General features: G+C 31.5%; 1 protein-coding gene across 1 annotated transcript in view; it reads left to right on the plus strand.

Moving 5' to 3' along the window:
* The window catches only part of LOC143240100 (eukaryotic elongation factor 2 kinase-like), a 32,531-nt gene continuing 11,691 nt past the window's right edge, over positions 1–20,840 (plus strand). Inside the window, exons 1-4 of the mRNA XM_076481965.1 lie at positions 1–1,182; positions 4,334–4,411; positions 17,141–17,476; positions 19,548–19,723. Of these exons, the coding sequence (XP_076338080.1) occupies positions 17,248–17,476; positions 19,548–19,723 (405 nt within the window). The 5' untranslated portion in view covers positions 1–1,182; positions 4,334–4,411; positions 17,141–17,247. The remainder of the gene's footprint in view (positions 1,183–4,333; positions 4,412–17,140; positions 17,477–19,547; positions 19,724–20,840) is intronic.

Below are 20,840 nucleotides of genomic sequence, written 5' to 3' on the forward strand. Positions count from 1 at the left end.
AACAATTGTTAATGCAATATTCTTCCATATGAGAGACTTGAGTACTGTACGAGTTGTAAATCAACCAAATGATATAAAACATTGAAAAATTACGGACAACGAAGAAATGTTGAAAGATTTACTATTAAACATGTACCGAACTTTAATACATTTGAATGCCCGTTTCAAGCTGAACATTTATCAACCGCGTAAGGCCTTTAAGGCTGAGTCCAAACAGTTTAAGGGAATTTCACAATTAGGTATAGGTATCACGTAAGCTCTGAGGGCAAATTTCCTTTCAGAAGACTGTAGGACACCTTCGTTTAACTAATATACAGAACATTGTGTATTTTATACTGAAAATGTTGTATGAACGTTAGATCAAACCATTGGTGTTCTTACTAGTTTATTATCCTGTACTACTCAAATGGTTAAAAATAAGTTTATATTTAGAACCCTGTAAGATATTTATAACGTTTCCAAAATAAACACAAGTAAATCACGTGTTTGCTGTACGCGTCTGGAGATGTTTATCATGTACTACAATTGCTATCTAGAGGTCACCTTCTGCCTCATCACACGATGCCTTGCGATACTCGTACTTTGTTCTTTGTTATTTATTCGCCAAGTAGTTATGACGTCGAGTTTGCCGAAAGAATAACGCATTCTGATTGGTGAATTTGCAAGTGTTTTGGTTCTTGTTGTTAAATTTCCATGCTAAACCAGATGTGTTTGTAAACAAATGGAAAATTTCGGGCTAGAGAAAGTTTAAACCTAAAACATAGAAGTTAGAACAGTATATTAATCATTGTATTTAAAGAGTGGTAAACAGCCCTAAATTTAGAAAGTACAATTTTTGTAGGCTAAAATATTGTTTAAAAACTAAGAGAGGAGATAATAGTCTAGGGAAAGGCAAGGCTGAGTTTATAAATAAATAAATTGTATTTGCAGTTTCATACTGCAAATAATTTATTACATCAAACAACGCTTCTTTAAACCCTCTGATTATTTAGAAAACAGTCCAGTTTTAGGGTTTATCAGAGCTAGGCAGTCTATCAAAGCTGTAGTAGGATCACTAAAACTAAATACAACACCCAGAAGTCAATGGAGAAAATGGTTTCAAGAGCTCAAATAGGATTTAACTTTCATTGGTCAAACAACTTTGGTATCAGTTACAGTTCTAGCAACTACATTTATGAAAAGGTAAGGTATGTGATTATATTTTGTAGAACGAGTTTGATGAGAAAAATAATTATAATTTTCACAAAATAATTATTGTTTTTAGGTAAATAAGCATGTTTATTTTAAATAAAGGAAACAGTTGCGTTCTGTTATGTTTACTGATATTTATGAAATAATATAGGTAATAAAATATCTTCAGTATAAAATAAAGGAATGACTAGTACTACTAACAAGGTGGATATTAAGTTATCTCGTTTTCTTTACCTTCCTTCCTTTAGTTTTTTTTTTTTTTGTTGTTGTTGTAAATGACACCCACAACATACAGGCATAAAAGTATAAGTAATTAAAGTTTTAAACTTGTTATTTTAAAACACAATCTTAAAACTCTGAACTTCAATATTAAGAGACAAGAATAAATGTATATAGAATAAAGAGATGGCAGTATTCACTTTATGTTACTAGGTATAACTGAAAGGTATGAGCTCTACTTTTGTTTTTAACACTGGAGTTTACAGTTCAGAAGAAAATGAAAAAAAACAACAAACGTTGTCATGTGATGTACACACAAACTTTAATAAGTTTAATTCAAATAATTTGCAACTTTTCTGCTGTTTTGATTATTAATATTAATCTCTTGAAATTTATTTAAGGGTAAATCTAAGGACATCGTGAGTAATATGACCTCATGTTTTCATTTGTTTAAACTTTCTCAAATATTTACTTTCACTTGTAAACTTTAGTAAATGTAAATCATGTGATTATCATATGAAAGTAAGTGTACAATAATGATTTTGATTTTTTTGTTATTAAATAAATAATTTCACAATATATCATGCTACAGTTAGTAGTGCTTGGATGGTGCATTTATTCTAAAGATACACAGATCTAAGGAGAGAGTAACTTGATTAACCTGTTGAATACTTTCTAAACCAGTGACTTTGTGTAAAACAAAAGTGTTAAAGATATGAAACTAGGTCATAGGTGTTTTCCTGTTACATAACATATGATGGGAGAAAAAAATCGAAAGTTTCTTTCATAAATTATTACTCCTGATGTCGATCTAGTTTTAGCTACTCGTATGTTTAGAAAGATGTTTTGACTTATACAGCATTAACTATTTACATTAAAGTTTAAACTTTCCACAAGAAATACAAACTGTTTATCTACATCATACACACACGTGTAAGAAACAGATCAAACTACCTATCTACATCATACACACACGTGTAACAAACGGATCAAACTACCTATCTACATTTTACACACACGTGTAACAAACAGATCAAACCACTTATTTACATAATATACACAAGTGTAACAAATAAACTAATCAAACTAGTTATCTACATGATACACAAATGTGTAACAAACAGATCAAACTGTTTATCTACATCATACACACACGTTTAACAAACAGATCAAACCACTTATTTACATAATATACACACGTGTAACAAACAAACTAATCAAACTAGTTATCTACATGATACACACACATGTAACAAACAGATCAAACCACTTACATAATATACACACGTGTAACAAACAAACTAATCAAACTAGTTATCTACATGATACACACATATAACAAACAGATCAAACTGTTTATCTATATGATACACATACATGTAACAAACTAATCAAACTACTTATCTATATCATACACACACCTGTAACAAACAAACTAATCAAACTACTTATCTATATCATACACATGTGTCAGAAACAGATGAAATTGTTTACCTGATACACACGTGTAACAAACAGATCAAACTGTTTATCTACATCATGCACACACATGTAACAAACAAACTAATCAAACTACTTATCTACATGATACACACACATGTAACAAACAAACTAATCAAACTACTTATCTACATGATACACACACATGTAACAAACAGATCAAACTGCTTATCTACATGATGCTTGCCTATGTGACAAAGGTTACTGTCGGCACAGTTGTTGTACACATTAAAGGCTACTGTGGGCATGGTTAGTGTGTTTTTCTTTCAGTAAGTCCATTTTATTCCATTAAAAAATTACATGGAGTTCAAGTTATGACATATATTCAGTTACTTGGTCACGGAATTGTGCAAGAAAGTTGATTATTGTGTTATACACTGTACAACTAATGGAATGTTTCCATTTGTATATCACTTGTAATATAGGCCTATAAATTACAGTAGTGTACAAGTGAAGGTAGTGTGTAGTAACATTTCTTAATGTAGTAAATAGTAGCACTAATTTATCATTACTTGGACTGGATTTCCTTTTCATATTACTACTAATAATAAAATGTAGTCCAAATATAGAACAATGTTACAACACTTTTGTAAACAAGTGTATGTCACAAATCATGACTGAAACAAAACAAGTTATTTGCATTTAAGAACTAAACATTATACAGAGCTGACAAAGTTTGTGTAGACTTCATTCTGCAAAAATGGAAAATTTTGTTAAATATTGAAGGGAACCTGCATCATTGTTGAATTTTAAAATTTGTGTGCTCTATTGGGACACTTAAACTTATCGAAAGGCCTTAATCAATTTTGGCCAGAGGTCATGATACAGTAGAGATAAGTAAATATCAAAGTTGTTTTGAATGAGATCAGTGGTCAAGTGTACAGAAGAGTTAAGTATATATCAAAGAGGTTTTGAATGAGATCAGTGGTCAAGTGTACAGAAGAGTTAAGTATATATCAGTGGTTTTGAATGACATCAGTGGTCAAGTGTACAGTAGAAATGAATCCATGAGATACTGAATGATTATATCTGTATTAAGTAACAATTTGTAGAAAAATATCAAACCATAAAATAATCACATTTGAAATATATATTTCACACATTTTGTTTTGGCTAAAAAATATTAGTTTTACATAACATTACATAGTTTTGATAACCAGTGATAGATATCTGTTGTAAAACATCAGTGTTTTTATTTGGATGATGTTCTGCACTTACCAGCTGTTCCTCAAGCAACTCAAAATGTACTAAAGACAAGAACTGGACATGACCTAAAATTATGTCACATTCAATAACTTTAGATGTAGATTGTCGAAGGTATTTCTACCTGTCAAAGGGCTAAACTTAACTACGTACAATTCTTAAATTTATAAAATATTTTGTAGTAAGGTAAAGAAATTAATATCACTTTCCTTCCTTCTAGTTTCTACTCCTAGAGGGTTATATTATTCACTCTTTGATGTACAGGAAGATGGCAGCTTGAAAAGCTAAATAAACGTTGGTAAGCAGTAATTATTTACGTGTAAGCTTGTGTAGCTTTTGAATAAAATTTTGATGAGTTAAAAGATCTTAAAAGCTAGCTTAAGCTGTGTAAATTTTAGTGTCATTGTTGCTGTGATGTGAAACCTAGAGGAGTTGATGAAGTCCATCTGCTTGTAGGCACTTAATGTTTTTGGTATAAGTAACATACAAGTCACACTAATATTGTAAACAAAATTGTTGTCATTGATATATACTTTCTATAATGTGTATTTACAAAGAAAATTAGTAAGTAAAAACAAATTTTTGTTAAGTTCTTTAACAGAAAATATAATAAAGTATCTATGTGGACAATTCCCAGCTCTTTCAGAAGTGAAACTTAAAGAAGGGATTTTTGTTGGGCCTCAGATTACAAAATTGGCTTCAGATGAACAGTCTGAAAAGACAATGAGGAAAGTTGAAAAAGAAAAGTGGATTGTCTTTAAAGTTGTTATTGACAACTATTTAGGAAATAACAAGGATCTAACTTGACAACTATTTAGGAAACAACAAGGATCTAACTTGACAACTATTTAGGAAACAACAAGGATCTAACTTGACAACTATTTAGGAAACAACAAGGATCTAACTTGACAACTATTTAGGAAATAACAAGGATCTAACTTGACAACTATTTAGGAAACAACAAGGATCTAACTTGACAACTATTTAGGAAACAACAAGGATCTAACTTGACAACTATTTAGGAAATAACAAGGATCTAACTTCCAACATATTGTCAGTAACATGTTTAATAAATTCAAAGAGATGGGTTTTAATATGAGTTGGAAAGTTCATTTCTTCCACTCATGTATTAATTATTTCCGTGAAACTCTTGGTATTGTATCATCAGCAAAGAATAAGAGGGAGGGTTTCATCAAGACATTAGGGAAATGAAGAGGATGTATCAGAGAAGGTGGGACATCATCATGTTGGCTGGTTACTGATGGTCATTGAAATGAGATCATCCTGACATAAAATTATATACTGTCATGTAGTAACAGGTGACAACTTAACTGGTCTATATACTGTCATGTAGTAACAGGTGACAAGTTAACCGGTCTATATACTGTCATATATTAACAGGTGAAAGTTCTATACCATTATTTCTATAGTATTATATAATTTGTAAGAATAATTGTTAGAAAATATTTATATTTCTAATATGTTTTATTGCTTATTTCACAAAATTCAGCATACTTGGGTATGGTAAACTAAAAGTCAAGTTTTGATTGAGTGTTTTCAAAGAAAATAGTGTGTTTTTTGTGAAATGTATTTGTCATTTGATAGGTGTGATACTATTAACTGGGCTGAATTTTATAAGTATGTAATTTCTGAAGTATTTATTAAGCACTAGCTGTATTGTCTGATATTTCTATCTTGCATTGTATTAAGAAAGTCTTTAGATTAGCATGATTGTTGTTATGTCTTTGACTTTATTCACCATGTGATAACATTAAACTTATCTACCGGTCATTGTCAAAGACTTTAATGGTTAGTGAAAGCTTGTGAATAAACAAAAATCAAAATTATTGAGATAGTAGGTAAATTTAATGTTGTCATTAATAGAACTAAGAATTTTTATTGTTAAATAATTGAGAGATTTTAATTAGTGGAAAATCAGCTGATGAAACCTGAGTGATATGATTTTTATAATATAAGTATCTTACAGACTTACTCTTTGATAATTTTTGTGCTGTCTGGTAGTATAGTTTTTACTTTATCCTTCTGGTTATTATTATGACAGCTTTCTTTGTTTCTTGTATATTTAACCCTTTGTTTGGAGTCAACAGAAGTTAGTAAAGAAATACCTTCCCCATATCTCAATGCTTACAGTGACAATTCCTTACAACTTTGCTCTTCACTGTGTAATGGTCAGTGACCTTAAATCAGTGCATGGTAAGTTGAAAGGAATTAGAGTGCTTTTTGTAATTCTATAAATGAAACAACTTTTATCATCTAGTGTCCATCCTTGAGTTTTCAAGTAACCTGTGTTAGTTATGTTTTTTATCATGATATTCTAGTTGGTTTTCACTTTACATTATTTTATGTTTTGGGTAAAGAAAGCAAAGCTGGATTTCTTTAAGCTTCCTCCTGTGTGTGTTTTTTCTGGTGATTTGGATTTCATTAAGATACTGTTTGTGTTTCTAGTTGTTTTCTGGATTTCTTTAAGCTACTGTTTGTGTTTCTGGTAGTCTTCTGGATTTCCTTAAGTTACTGATTGTGTTTCTACTGGTCTTCTGGATTTCTTTAAGGTACTGTTTGTGTTTCTACTGATCTATCGTAGAATGACTGCACATCACAAAATTAATACCAATAAGCACTACCATACAATGACTGTACATAAGAAAATTAATACCAGTAAGCACTACCGAACAATGACTGTACATAACAAAATTAATACTGGTAAGCACTACCATACAATCACCGTACATAACAAAATTAATACTGTTAAGCACTACTGTACAATGACTGCACATAACAAAATTGATACCTGTAAGCACTAACATATAGAACAAAATTATTTCCGGTGAGCACTGTTGTACAATGATATACATAACAAAATTAATACCAGAAAGCACGACTGTACAATGATCTACATAACAAAATTAATACCAGAAAGCACGACTGTACAATGATCTACATAACAAAATTAATACCAGAAAGCACGACTGTACAATGATCTACATAACAAAATTAATACCAGAAAGCACAACTGTACAATGATTTACATAACAAAATTAATACCAAAAAGCACGACCATACAATGACTGTACATAACAAAATTAATACCAGAAAGCACTACCATACAATGTTTGTACATAACAAACTTAATACCGGTAAGCACTATTGTACATTAAAAAAATGAATAGTAGTGAGCACTACCGTACAATGACTGTACATAAGAAAATAAATACTGGTAAACACTATTGTACATTGACTGTATAGAAAAAAATTAATACCAGTAAGTACTACCACACAATGACTGTACATAACAAAATTAATATCGGTAAGCACAATCGTACAGTGACTCTACATAAGATTTGCCTGACCTCGTTCAGTATATGTTTTATTTTCATAGATGAACGTTCAAACAAATAGATAATTATATATATACTTATTGTGGATGTATTAAAATGAAACTAGCGTGTTTATTTTCTCGTATAACACCATTAGGCGTTAGACACTGAATATTATTGGTATTTTTCTTGTAGTAAAGCCACATCGGGCTGTCTGATTTTAGTGTTTTAAATCCGTAGATTTACCTCTCTCTCTCTCGTTGTTTGTTAGTTTTGTTAGTGATAAACGAAAGTAGATTGTATGTTGCGCAGTCAGATAATTTTTTTAGTGACATCTTTGTCTAAATTACTTTCTTTTAACCTTCGACATAACTTAAAATTGTGTGATAAAAATAACATATTAATGTTGTGGATTATTTTATTTATTACTGTTTGTTCTGTTTTTCAATTTCGCGCAAAACTGCACGAGAGCTATCTGCACAAGCCGTCCCTAATTTAGCAATGTAAGACTAGAGGGAAAGCAGCTAGTCATCACCACCCACCGCCAACATTTGGGCGACTATTTTACTAACGAATAGTGGGATTGAACGTAACATTATAACGCTCCCACGGCTGAAAGGGCGAGCATGTTTGGTGCGACGGGAATTCGAACCTGCGATCTTCAGATTACGAGTCGAACGCCTTTTCCCACCTGGCCATGCCGGGCCCACAGCCTTACTAACGGGGGGCGTAATTTTATGCTATGAAATCATTGAAATATATATTAGCGTTCAGCACACAGTAATATTATTATAACTAACAAAACAATATGAAATTAGTTTATTTTGAGATATATGGTGAATGGTCAAAACATTTTTGACAATGTCTTTTCAACTCTGTTATGTCTCGAGTTTTTGTAGCTTGTATCAATCAGTCTGTATACAATTATTATTGTAACATTTCACTTAAATACATTCTATCATTACCGAAATATTGTGAACAAAATTTTGTATATTTTAATTAAATTTTGTTAAAAATTTTCACGTCTAGATTAATTATAACTATGGCAAATATGATGGTTTACTGTACACATATGAGAACTCTGTTAATTTGTTATTATGCAGCTCGCGAGATAAATGTTAGATTGTTTATATTTTATGAATTTCATTCTTTTATATTGCATGTTTTCATAACAAACTCATTATTTCTTTAAGAAAATAATATCCAATGAAAAGTATAATAATAAGATGGTAAGTATATTTGTATGAAAATAAGTTTTAATTTTTTTAATTCAGTGTGTTTTCTTATCGCAAAGCCACATCAGGCTATCTGCTGAGCCCACCGAAAGGAATCGAACCGTTGATTTTAACGTTGTAAATCCGTAGACTTACCGCTGTACTATCGGGGGCCTTTTTACTGCACTCAAGTTTTTATTTATCAGTTAAATGACCTTCATAATGTGTCTTTAAGTATCCTGCTCTTGGACTCCAGACAGTTTAGTCATTTGGATTCGACGTTTGGTTGTTAACCAAGCAAAAGGATTTTTCGAAATTACACTGTTGCTACGAGAATTTAACAGAAAATAACATGACGCGTGATTAGGAATTGATGGTAGATTTATTTATAATTGTTTACAGTAGAGTTGTCTAGCAACAGTAGTACCAATATCAATGGAGAGAGGGAAAGTTTTTTTGTAGCTGTGAACCATAACGGAGCTGTTACTACTGGTGTCACGTGTTAGTTGATACGTGTAATGGAAGAATATTCATCCAGCAGTATCCATGGTTGGAAAACCGTTGTGGTTTGTTTATTTTTGAATTTCGCGGAAAGCTACACGAGGACTCTTTGGGCTAGCCGTTCCTAATTTTGCAGTATAAGACTAGAGGGAAGGCAACTAGTCATCACCACCCACCGCCAACACTTTGGGCTAATTTTCTACCAATGAATTGTGGGATTGACAGTAACTTTATAATGCCCCCACAGTTGAAAGAGCGAGCATGTTTGGTGCGACGGGAATTCGAACCCAAAAATCGTTAAGGATGTATAATCTTCGTCTCGATTCTGTAAGCCTACTGAGCTAGTAACTAAATTCTCTTGTGAACTGTAAACCTCTTACACGTATACCTTATTGAGAAATAAATACACGATGCTAATGCAGGTCTTCAAACAGAACTAATGACGCTTAAGTATAGCATGTTAGTCGTTCTCTGGTATTTATTGTAGGGGCGCTGATATCAGGATATATTTAAAACTGTGTGTGATTTTTAAGTGAGTATATGCTTTCGTAGTATTAATTTCAGAAACTAGGTGTCATTTGTGGTCCACGGTCTGTGAACTTTATAACTCTTAATATCTGGAGTCGATTCCCCATTGTGGACACGGCAGATAGTCCAGTGTGGCTGTTTCCTCAAACAAATATTCATATGTTGTTAAATCACGAATTTTTAAAACTACTTAGAGAGACAAGACTCATAAAGCATATTTATTTTTGAAACTGATTCCTATTTAAGACTTAATCCTTTCCTCCAATACACCTGTTCTTTAACTAAGTTTTAGGTTAGGTTCTAACTCTCTGCGTAATTAAATCTTATTAGGTTTGTTTGTGACTGAGTGTCTGTTCAGTATGTTGCCCTAGTTCACGCGCTGACACGCTTTGGCTGTCGTACATTAATCTGGTAAGCGTTATTTTCACTGCAGTGGTTTCCGTTCTCCTTCTGATATATTTTTGAGTCACAACACGAGAGTCATAGGCCAGATTTAGGTATTTTCGTAATGTACGCCATTATCGCCAGTGTTTGTTTGGTAAACATTCTGCTGTATTGAAAGACGCCCTTGGTCACATGATAAGTGGATTAAATAATGTTGGAATTGTTTGTAAACATCATGTGACTACGAATGTTCTGTGTTTGAGAGCGATATATTTTCATATCACAACGTCTTTCTTGTCAGTGTATAGTTAAGTAACTTAAACTTATCAGGTATTTGTTATACACTATTTTCCAAACACCATCATCCTTTTTTCCAGTAATTTTCTCATATTAACATAGAAAAATAATTTGAATAAATAAACAGAGAAATAATAAGGAATCTTTCGTATGTGTTTGGTGTGTATATATATATCATATACTTAACGTGTGAAATTTACCTAATTTTAATGTTCTAGAGTAGAGGAGAAATTATAAAAAACAAGCTGAGATGTCCGTCCTTTGTCAGGGTTATGAATTTAAGAAACTGGTGGGTGGATACTATGACACTAACTTTCACACAATTTATTTAATAATATTTATTTGTCCCTGAAGAAGAAAGGTTATAGGTATCGAAAGTTCTTGAACCAACGTGTTTTTTCGATACCATGAATATTATTACAGTGTTCATTGTTATGCCACCAAACGTTTCGTATAAGATTTATGAACTCAGTATGTACATACTTAAAACATGGTATGCACTGTGCTATGGGCAGGGTCAGTTTGTAGGAAGAGGTGGTGACGAAAGATGTGGCGAGGGGTGTTTTCGACTCTAAGCTCTTAATATCCTTCCATAATGTTTCACGTGATTAATTAGTTAACGGTCATTGGCTGCAGAATTGTCTTACGAACCGAAGTCGTAAAATCACGGATCAAACTAAGGAGTGAATATAACTTAGGAAACGGCTCTTCATATCAGTCGTATTGAGGCTGTAGAAATAGAAATTTTAGCTGGGTTTGTGTTATTGTAATAGTGGTGGCCATTTTTCTTATTGCATTCTTGCATAGATAGTGCTATTGTACTGTCTCAGATATGTAGACGTTTGTGTTCCCTCTCCTCACACTTTATATGTTGTGTTATAGGACGTGGCGCCACCTGTTTATGTAATTTACGTTACGTTACGACAAAACTAATGAAAGCTCATAAACAGCAATAAAGGCCGTGGATGGGATTGTGAACCCCATTAGCATACTCCTTGTCCCAGACTATAATCCCATAAAATTTGATTGAAATTAACCCAGTGATCTAGGAGTAGTTAGATAATGGACAGGGAGACAAATATAGAAAAGTGTGGAACTGATACGCTCATACAACAGATAATTTTGCTGGTATGTATGTAATTCACTATTAAAAAAAAAAAAAAAGAATAAACACATCTGTTTACTTTTAATTTTTGCAGAACTACTGAGGCTATCTGCTCTAGGCTTTCCTAATTTAACAGTGATAAACTAGAAGGAAAGCAGCTAATCAACACCACCAACCACAGTGGTGGATTTAGAGGGGTGGCTAGCGATCTCCCTTTTTATATTGACAAATTTGTCTCATTTGTGAAAGTGTGTTATTCACTGCCGACTCTTGGAATATTCTTTTGCCAATGAATAATCAGATTGAACATCACATTATAATGACCCTTCGACTGAAAAGGTGAGTATATATGGTGAATGGGACTCGGATCTGCAACTTGCAGATTGCAAGTTGAATATTATAACCATCAGACCATGTCAGGCCAAGTTTTAGGGAAATATATATCAAAACACATGGTAATTTGTCATAAAGCCACCAAAATAACCTGTAAGATACACTGTATGCCATTAACAGGAGTGATAGTTTAGTGATTATCCTCTTTCTGTATCCTGGACTGTGGTAATTTAAACTATCGCATATTTTTGGTGGATGAGCTCTACTAATGATTTTTGATATTACTGTAACTAGTACATGCAGGAGATGACAAGAACCCGTTAATCTATATTCCATGGCATTACCATATGGGAAGCTATTAACACTGTTTTAGAGAGGAAAACTACCACCATATATTTTAAAGAATCTTCTTGCTTCTGTAAAGTAAAGGTCTGTTGGCAGCCAAACTGATAGCTACATTTACAGCAAATAGCCATTCATTTTATCATATTATTAAGCCTATTTTTCAAAAAAATATTTCTATCACATTTAAGTTCAGTGTTGTATTTTTGTAATATGTTATTTCACAGTATTATTAAGTTGAACACTGTACATGTATATTTTACTTGAACTGTGGACACAATAGTATTACCTGAGACTCTTGATGTATATCTTCTTATACATTAATATCCTACTTAAACTATGAACATAGTAGAGGCCCCTGATGGATCTTACCTATACATGAATATTGTATTTGAACTGTGGATACAGTAATACCACCTGAGGCCCTTGATGAGTGACTTACCTATAAATGAATATCCTACTTTAAATGTGAACACAGTAGAGGCCTCTAATGAATGTCTTACCTATAAATGAATATCCTACTTTAACTATAAACACGGTAGAGGCCCCTGATGAATGTCTTACCTATAAATGAATATCCTACTTTAACTATAAACACAGTAGAGGCCCCTGATGAATATCTTACCTATAAATGAATATCCTACTGTAAACACAGTAGAGGCTCCTGATGAATGTCTTACTTACAAACGAATATCTTACTTTAACTGTAAACACAGTAAAGGATTCTGATGAATGTAATACCTATACATGAATATCATACTTTAACTGTAAACACAGTAGAGGCCTCTAATGAATGTCTTACCTATAAATGAATATCCTACTTTAACTATAAACACAGTAAAGGTTCCTGATGAATGCCTTATCTATAAATGAATATCCTACTGTAAACATAGTAGAGGACCCTAATGAATGTCTTACCCATGAATGAATATCCTACTTTAACTGTAAACACAGTAGAGGCCCCTGATGGATCTTACCTATACATGAATATTGTATTTGAACTGTGGACACAGTAATACCACCTAATGCCCTTGGTGAATGTCTTACCTATAAATGAATATCCTACTTTAACTGTAAACACAGTAGAGGCCTCTAATGAATGTCTTACCTATAAATAAATATCCTACTGTAAACACAGTAGAGGTCTCTAATGAATGTCTTACCAATAAATAAATATCCTACTTTAACTGTAAACACAGTAGAGGCCACTGATGAATTTCTTACTTATAAATGAATATTGTACTGTAAACACAGTAGAGGCCCCTGATGAATGTCTTACCTATGAATGAATATCCTACCTACTTTAACTGTAAACACAGTAGAGATCCTTGATGAATGTGTTAGTCATACATTAATATTCTACTTTAACTTAAAACACTGTATTGTTACCTGTGACTCCTGATGAGGGCTACACGTCCTGATTTAATGAGGTTTTTTTGAGAGATGTATATAATCCTTACTAGATTTGTGTAAGGTACATGAGAGTGAAATTTAAAGCTTATACTAATAGTCAGTCAGTAATGGTTAATTTTTTTTTTTTTTTAAATATTCACCAGTCAGTTCAATATTCAGTATCACCAGTCAGTCCAGCATTTTCTACTGGACTGAAAGTATTTTATTTTGACTAATTTGTACTCATATGTTTCATTCCACATGATCATTCTATATTTAATTGTTATAAGATACTCATAGCTTGATTATTAATTGTTATACTGTTCTAAGGTGAAGCAGTTTTTTTTTTTTTTTGATATTTTTACATTTGAAACAAACTGTAGAATTACTCTTTGAACTCTTAGTTTTTGTGCTCATGTGATAGAGGAACTTGCATTATAGCTAACTGTTCTCTTAATTAAGTTGAGATTAAATACTGAATATTAATTACTGTGACTACATGTTCCTTGTTTAAAATGTAATGTATATCAATTTAGTGCTTTAATTTTAAATAGAATTTCTTTTAACATCAACCAACAAGATGTAGTTAACTCTTGTATGTTACGAGTCAAATGGAAACACATTTTTAATTTAATGGAGTGACTAGAAAATATTCAAAAACAATTTTAAAGTATCTTATTAAACTACCATAAGAAGATATTGTGCATGTGAACTGGCAGATAAGAGAAACATAAATATTGTTGTCCTTGGCATGTACCCTGTAGAACTTGTATCTAATCTTGAAATATTGGTAAAATTCAACCAACTAAACTGTAAACTTTGGTTAGTTACAGAACAAGATTAAAAGTTAGTCAGGTTTAATAGAACTGCAGATAAACTTTAAATAGAATACTGGAAACAACACAATGTGCAAGGATTAATGTTCATTTTGTTTTCATCATTTGTTGGCAAAATATAACTGAAGTTTATAACCAATCAGATGAGTTATAATATCCATTGGTATTGTTCTACTGCATAAACTTATTAATTTATACATTTTTTTTATTTGTAGTAGGTACAGTTGTCAGGTGGTTTTATTCATATATTATTCTTGGTTGAACCCTCTGATGATAGCTAGTCAAATGAGATGCTTGATAGAAGCTTAGAAAGCACAAATTTTCATATTTGATTGAATATTTTTCATTGGTGTTTGGTGTTCATCAGTATACTTTTAAGATAAAAAAAAGACTTCTTATTCAGTATGGAATATGATTATTTTAATATTTTTTGTATCTTTAAATTTTAAAAATGTAATTGAACTGCGGGTGTCTAGAGTTTGTTCAGTACAGGTGTCTTACCTACAGCATCATATTGCTAGTTTAAGAAGAAATATTCTCTCCTTAAGTAGTCTAAAGAACTTAAGTGGTTGACAGTGACAGTTCTAGAACTGGGAACATTTCAATTGTTCACACACAGGATCATTATGTTAATTTAACATAACAGATGCACTATCTACAGAGAACTTCACTTGACAAGAAACTTCCTATTTCTAAATTTTTATAATTAATTAACTACAATCATGTAGTTTGAGCATTTTGTTGCCCCACACAAACATTTTTATTGACATATCATTATACTTTTATGTTTGTGCCATTAGGCTCTCAGCACACATAACCAATATTCGCTTTCAGTTTACATTCGTTGTAACATCCTCATAGTTACGGTAGCAATGGCATCCATTACCTTGGTCTGTAGCTGCTTGATATCTGCTCTAGGTGTGAAATACATGATATCCTTAACATACCCCTATACTTCTTTCCTGCATTGACACCCGTAACTACACTCCACCATGGTCACTGACTTGGTCTCTGCAAACAAAACAACTCGTTGAACTTTTTCTTTCACAGTTTCCATTTTATAGGTTAACATTACTTACTGGAGTAAAGAAACAACACCTCAATAAAAAAAAATGTTTGTTGAAAACTACATGTTTTATTTCCTTAGCTATATAATTATTACATTTTAAAATAGGAAAGATGGATAATGTTGGACCATCCTGTATTATGAAAACAATTAGACTTTTGTGCCACTTTTCAATGAAAGCCTATAAAAGTGAAACAAAGACTGGCAAGATTCATAAAAGTGGTTTTGGATGGTTTTCTATACCAAATGGTCAGAGAGCCAATTTTGTGAGTGGGTGAAAGGTGGATATCATTTTATATTTTTTTAACTGCAAAAAGATATGGACAAAAGTGGTCATTTCATAATTTAGTTTGATATTTTTTCTACCAGTTGAGACAAAGTAAACTTTTAGAAATCCAATTTTCAAGCAATAAGATATGATTGTTTTGTTAGCCAGTAGGAACTACTAATGAATTAAAAGTATGATGTACAAAAATAATTAATTTTAAAAACAAATGCTTTTAATTAAATATTATCATGTTTGTAATAAGAGAAAAAGGAAAACAGCAAGAATAAAATCAAACTAAAAATATAATGGAAAAAATTATGGATAAATATCATGAACTTAATTTTGTAGATAGGTTGAAAGCTTCACAACCTTGGAAAACTAGGAATTTTGGTTACAGAAAGGTCAGCAAGTCTACAGATGTTTATAAGAAACAGCTCTCTGACAGTGTGAAAACTAAATGTTAAAATGGGCCTTTAAATTATCATGGTGACAAGGTGGTTGTTGAATATTAAGTTTTGAAACATTTTATTCAATTTTTCTAAGACATGTTCTGTTGTAATCAGTCTCAGTTGTGTGGATGCTAGTTCTCTGGTGGTAATTAGGTTGATGCTCCAGGATTGTGAAGTTGTGAGTTGCTCTAGAAATTATAGGCTAATTAGTCTTGCTCTTGTAGTGTGAAAATTTTTTAGTCTTATAAAAGAAGCTTCACGAAATCATTTAGAGTAACATGACATGATGTAAATAGGAAAGTCAACATGTTTTCACCAAATGGAAATCTTACTTTACTAGTGTATTATATGTAGTTACTTGTTACTTGGATGATGGAAATAGACTTAGTGTACTTATATTTTATTTCCTTATCTAAAAGAGAAGGTAGCCTTATGATTCCAGGGCTGGAAAGATTATCTTATATGAACAGATTAAGACCTCTTATTTTTCATTGAGATAAGAAGAGTAAAAGACGAGTGCATTGAGTTGAAAAGATTATTTGGGTGGGTTAATAGAATAAAAGTATCTAATTTCTTTGTGCTGTGTTTTGAAAATTATAAAAGACACTACTTCATGCGTAAGTTAAGATATTTGTATTTTTTAAAGAGAACAATTGAATTATGGAAAGTATTACCATCAGTGGCTGGAGGACATTACCTAACATGAGGTTAAGAGGAGAATTGATCATTTTCTGAAACATAAATGGAAGGGTGGGTGGAAAGGTTTACTTTTCTCATGGGTGTGACAGTGCTTAAGGATGTGCTTTGAAAGAACAGATGACCCCTTATTGCCTGTACATTAAGTTATTTTGTTTATAATTGGTAAAAGCTAATGTTTTGAAAGAGAAATAAGCTTAGGAATGATTATTGTGTTTCTATATCATACAGTATAAATATAAAACAGTGAAGCAAATCAGTGTTTATGTTTTCATCCTTAGAACCCAGGGGTCACCACCACAAACTACAGCTGTTACCTTCTCTATTTCCACCAGAAAAAAGCAGTTATAATTGTTTCTCTTCTGCACTGAGGGCCACAGTTACAATCATGCTTTCTGATGTTTATCCAGAGGAGAACTCTAATGATGTTCATATGGTACTTGATCCTTTAGACCTGACGGACATTAACCAGAATCTCTGTTCTTGGCCTCATCTGGGTTTTAATGATGGAGTCACTGGACTTCCTCCACGAAAGGAAAGTCAAATATTCTCTGTTGCCATGGGAATGAAGAGGAAGAGGAATGTAATAGCAAATAAAAATGAACTAAATTGCAGTTGTAAGTTGGGTGTAATATAAATATAATATTAATATAAGTAATAATATAAATATTAATATAAGTAATAATATTAATATAATATATAAATATAAAATATAATATATAAATATAAAATAATATAAATATAATATAAATCTCGGTGACTTTTGTTTTCCCTACTTTTATTCATTTGGAAATTAGATCTGTTCTTTGTTTCTTGTAGGAGAACTGAAACTTGAATTTACCATTTATTTATGCAACTCTAAGAAAAAAATAACTTCTGACAAATTTGGATGAGACTTGTACTAGTACTGTTGTGTATGTAGTGGAATTGCAGTTTAATATCTACACATGTAGCATTAGATTATATTACAACTTTTACATTTTTGTGTACACTGTGTAGATTCAGAATTGGTTAAAGACATCTTATAATAAAAGTCAAATTTAGTTTGTGAAACAGACAGGCAGTGAAGTAATAGATAAAGATATTTTAGTATCAAACTTAAATTTATTTGTGAAACAGACAGGCAGGGAAGTGATAAAGGACATTAGTTGTTCAGGTGAAAACTTTAGAACATAAACAGAACATTTATAATACCAGTAGAAGTAAACATGTTGAAGAGAATGCTTCTTCTATGAATTGTTAAAGTATGCAGGCACTAAACTAATTCAAAATAAACTCAAGAAATAAAATGTATATTAAATATAGAATAATGAATAGGAATGGTCATAGCTCATTAAAATCAATGTTTTATGTTTAGAACATTTTTAAATCATTATTAATATTATCAATGGCTTTTGCTTTTAAAGTTCACTGTACAAGTACATTGTTTCATTGTCCTATATGTCAAATCAATGTTCATGTGGTGTCTGCTTTTAAAAAGGAAGTTCTTGATGGTTTTATTAAAGTTTCTAAGATTGTGTAAATATACAATTTTGATTTTATTTATTTATTAAAATATAAACAACTAATTAATATAAGGAAAAAACTGAAGTAAATAGATCTTATTTCCTTCATGAGAAAATGAAGTGAACAGAAGGAGATATCAAATTTGTATGTAAACAACATCCACATTTATTATCTAGTCATCATGGGAACAGTAATGTTAAGAAATTGTAATTCATGAAGTTACTTAATGTTCTTTTACAAATTACGTATCATTAGTCAGTAAACTGAGCTTACACATCATGAGTGTCTGACTAGCGACATTAATGAGAAGGTAAGGTTGTTACTTTTTTAAGTAGGCCTCATGTAATGGTGGAATGTAATATATTTGTTTGGCTTACATAACACTAATAATACATATTTGTTTGGCTTACATAACACTAATAATACATATTTGTTTGGCTTACATAACACTAATAACGTGTGTTTGGTTTACATAACACTAATAACACATGTTTGTTTGGTTTACATAACACTAATAACACATGTTTGTTTGGTTTACATAACACTAATAACACATGTTTGTTTGGTTTACATAACACTAATAATACATGTTTGTTTGGTTTACATAACACTAATAACACATGTTTGTTCTGGTTTACATAACACTAATAACATATGTTTGTTCTGGTTTACATAACACTAATGACACGTGTTTGTTTGGTTTACACTGCACTAATAACACATGTTTATTTGTTTTACATTACATAAGACTAATAACGTGTGTTTGGTTTACATAACACTAATAACACGTGTTTCTTTGGTTTACGTAAAACTAATAACATGTTCTTTGGTTTACATTACATAAGACTAATAACGTGTGTTTGGTTTACATAACACTAATAACACATGTTTCTTTGGTTTACGTAAAACTAATAACATGTTCTTTGGTTTACATTACATAAGACTAATAACGTGTGTTTGGTTTACATAACACTAATAACACATGTTTCTTTGGTTTACGTAAAACTAATAACATGTTCTTTGGTTTACATTACATAAGACTAATAACGTGTGTTTGGTTTACATAACACTAATAACACGTTCATTTGGTTTACATTACATAACACTAATAACATGTTTGTTGACATATGAGGCCACAGTTCACTGGATTAATGTCATAACAAATGATCTTACATTTTGTAGCCAGAGCAATTAGACTTCGCTGGAAGAATGCAGCATACCGAGCACTCCACATGGCAGATCCTTGGAAAGAGTTTCATCTGGAGAAGTTGGAAGTTGAGGCTGCTACTCGTTACCGCTACAATGCCCTTCGTAAAGATTGGGTTGTGGATGAAGTTACCATCAAAATGGCTAAGGAGGTAGAGATTTAAAACAGGAAGAAACTGAAGTTATAATTTAAATTAGATATATCAAATTATGGGATATTTGTTAGGGCAGTAATACTATAATAATATTAATACAGTGACGTGTTATATGTATTACAAGTGTATAGGTTACTTGTTAGGACCCTGAGACTGTAATAATACAGTGAAGTGTTGTAAGTATTACAAGTGTGTAGGATACTTGTTAGGACCCTGAGACTGTAATAATACAGTGAGGTGTTGTAAGATGTCCTTGTTACCATTAAGCTTGTTTTTGTGGAGAATAAATGTTGGCTGGTTTGGTGTTTTACAGCACAAAGCAACTAGGCTATCTGCACCAAGTGTCAGATGATCAATCATATCTAATGAAGTGTTAAATGACTATCATATCTAAAGAGGTGTTAGATGATCATTCATATTTGAAGAAGTGCTTGTAAGAGAAGCATATGCTGCCTAGCATTTTTCCAGAGCATCCTATGTAGATTCAACTGAATTAAATTTACTGTTTAGCATTTTTCCAAAGCATCCTGTCTATGTTCAAATCAACTGAATTTCAGTGTTCATCCTAGTGAGTTCCTTGGTTTACACCATTTTTTTCTAGGAAGTTGCTAACCAATTGGGAACACTAAACATTGACCCATTAAGAAAATCACAGATCAAGTACACCTGTATAAGGCAACATCAACCATAAAAAGATTTTGGTCTTACCTTGCAGTTGTGTAGGTTTGGTTTCTCTTAAACATCCAGTTGTTTCATCTTTTTTTAAAAAATATTGCAGATTTTCTTGTATTGTGTTTGTCTAACAAAACTGATTTAATTAATGTAGCCGAGTTTTTTGTTTTTTTTTGTAATTTGTGAGATAAGAAATTACATAAACTGTTTCTGTTTTTCTTCTTAATATTTGATGACTAAAATTATCTGTTAAAATATCTAAATTTCATAGTTTGTTTAATGCTAGAAAGTAAAATTTAAAAGCAGTTTTAATTCTTAGAATTGTGTAATGAGAGCTGAATCTTAACAGTCAATTTTTGTGGAAACTAAGGTTTGTTTCTAACAGGCTAATGATGTTTACTCTGTAAATTTATTTATCAGGCCCAATATTTGTATTTGTATC

Source organism: Tachypleus tridentatus, chromosome 13 (genome assembly GCF_004210375.1).
Source record: "Tachypleus tridentatus isolate NWPU-2018 chromosome 13, ASM421037v1, whole genome shotgun sequence".
NCBI lineage: Eukaryota > Metazoa > Arthropoda > Merostomata > Xiphosura > Limulidae > Tachypleus > Tachypleus tridentatus.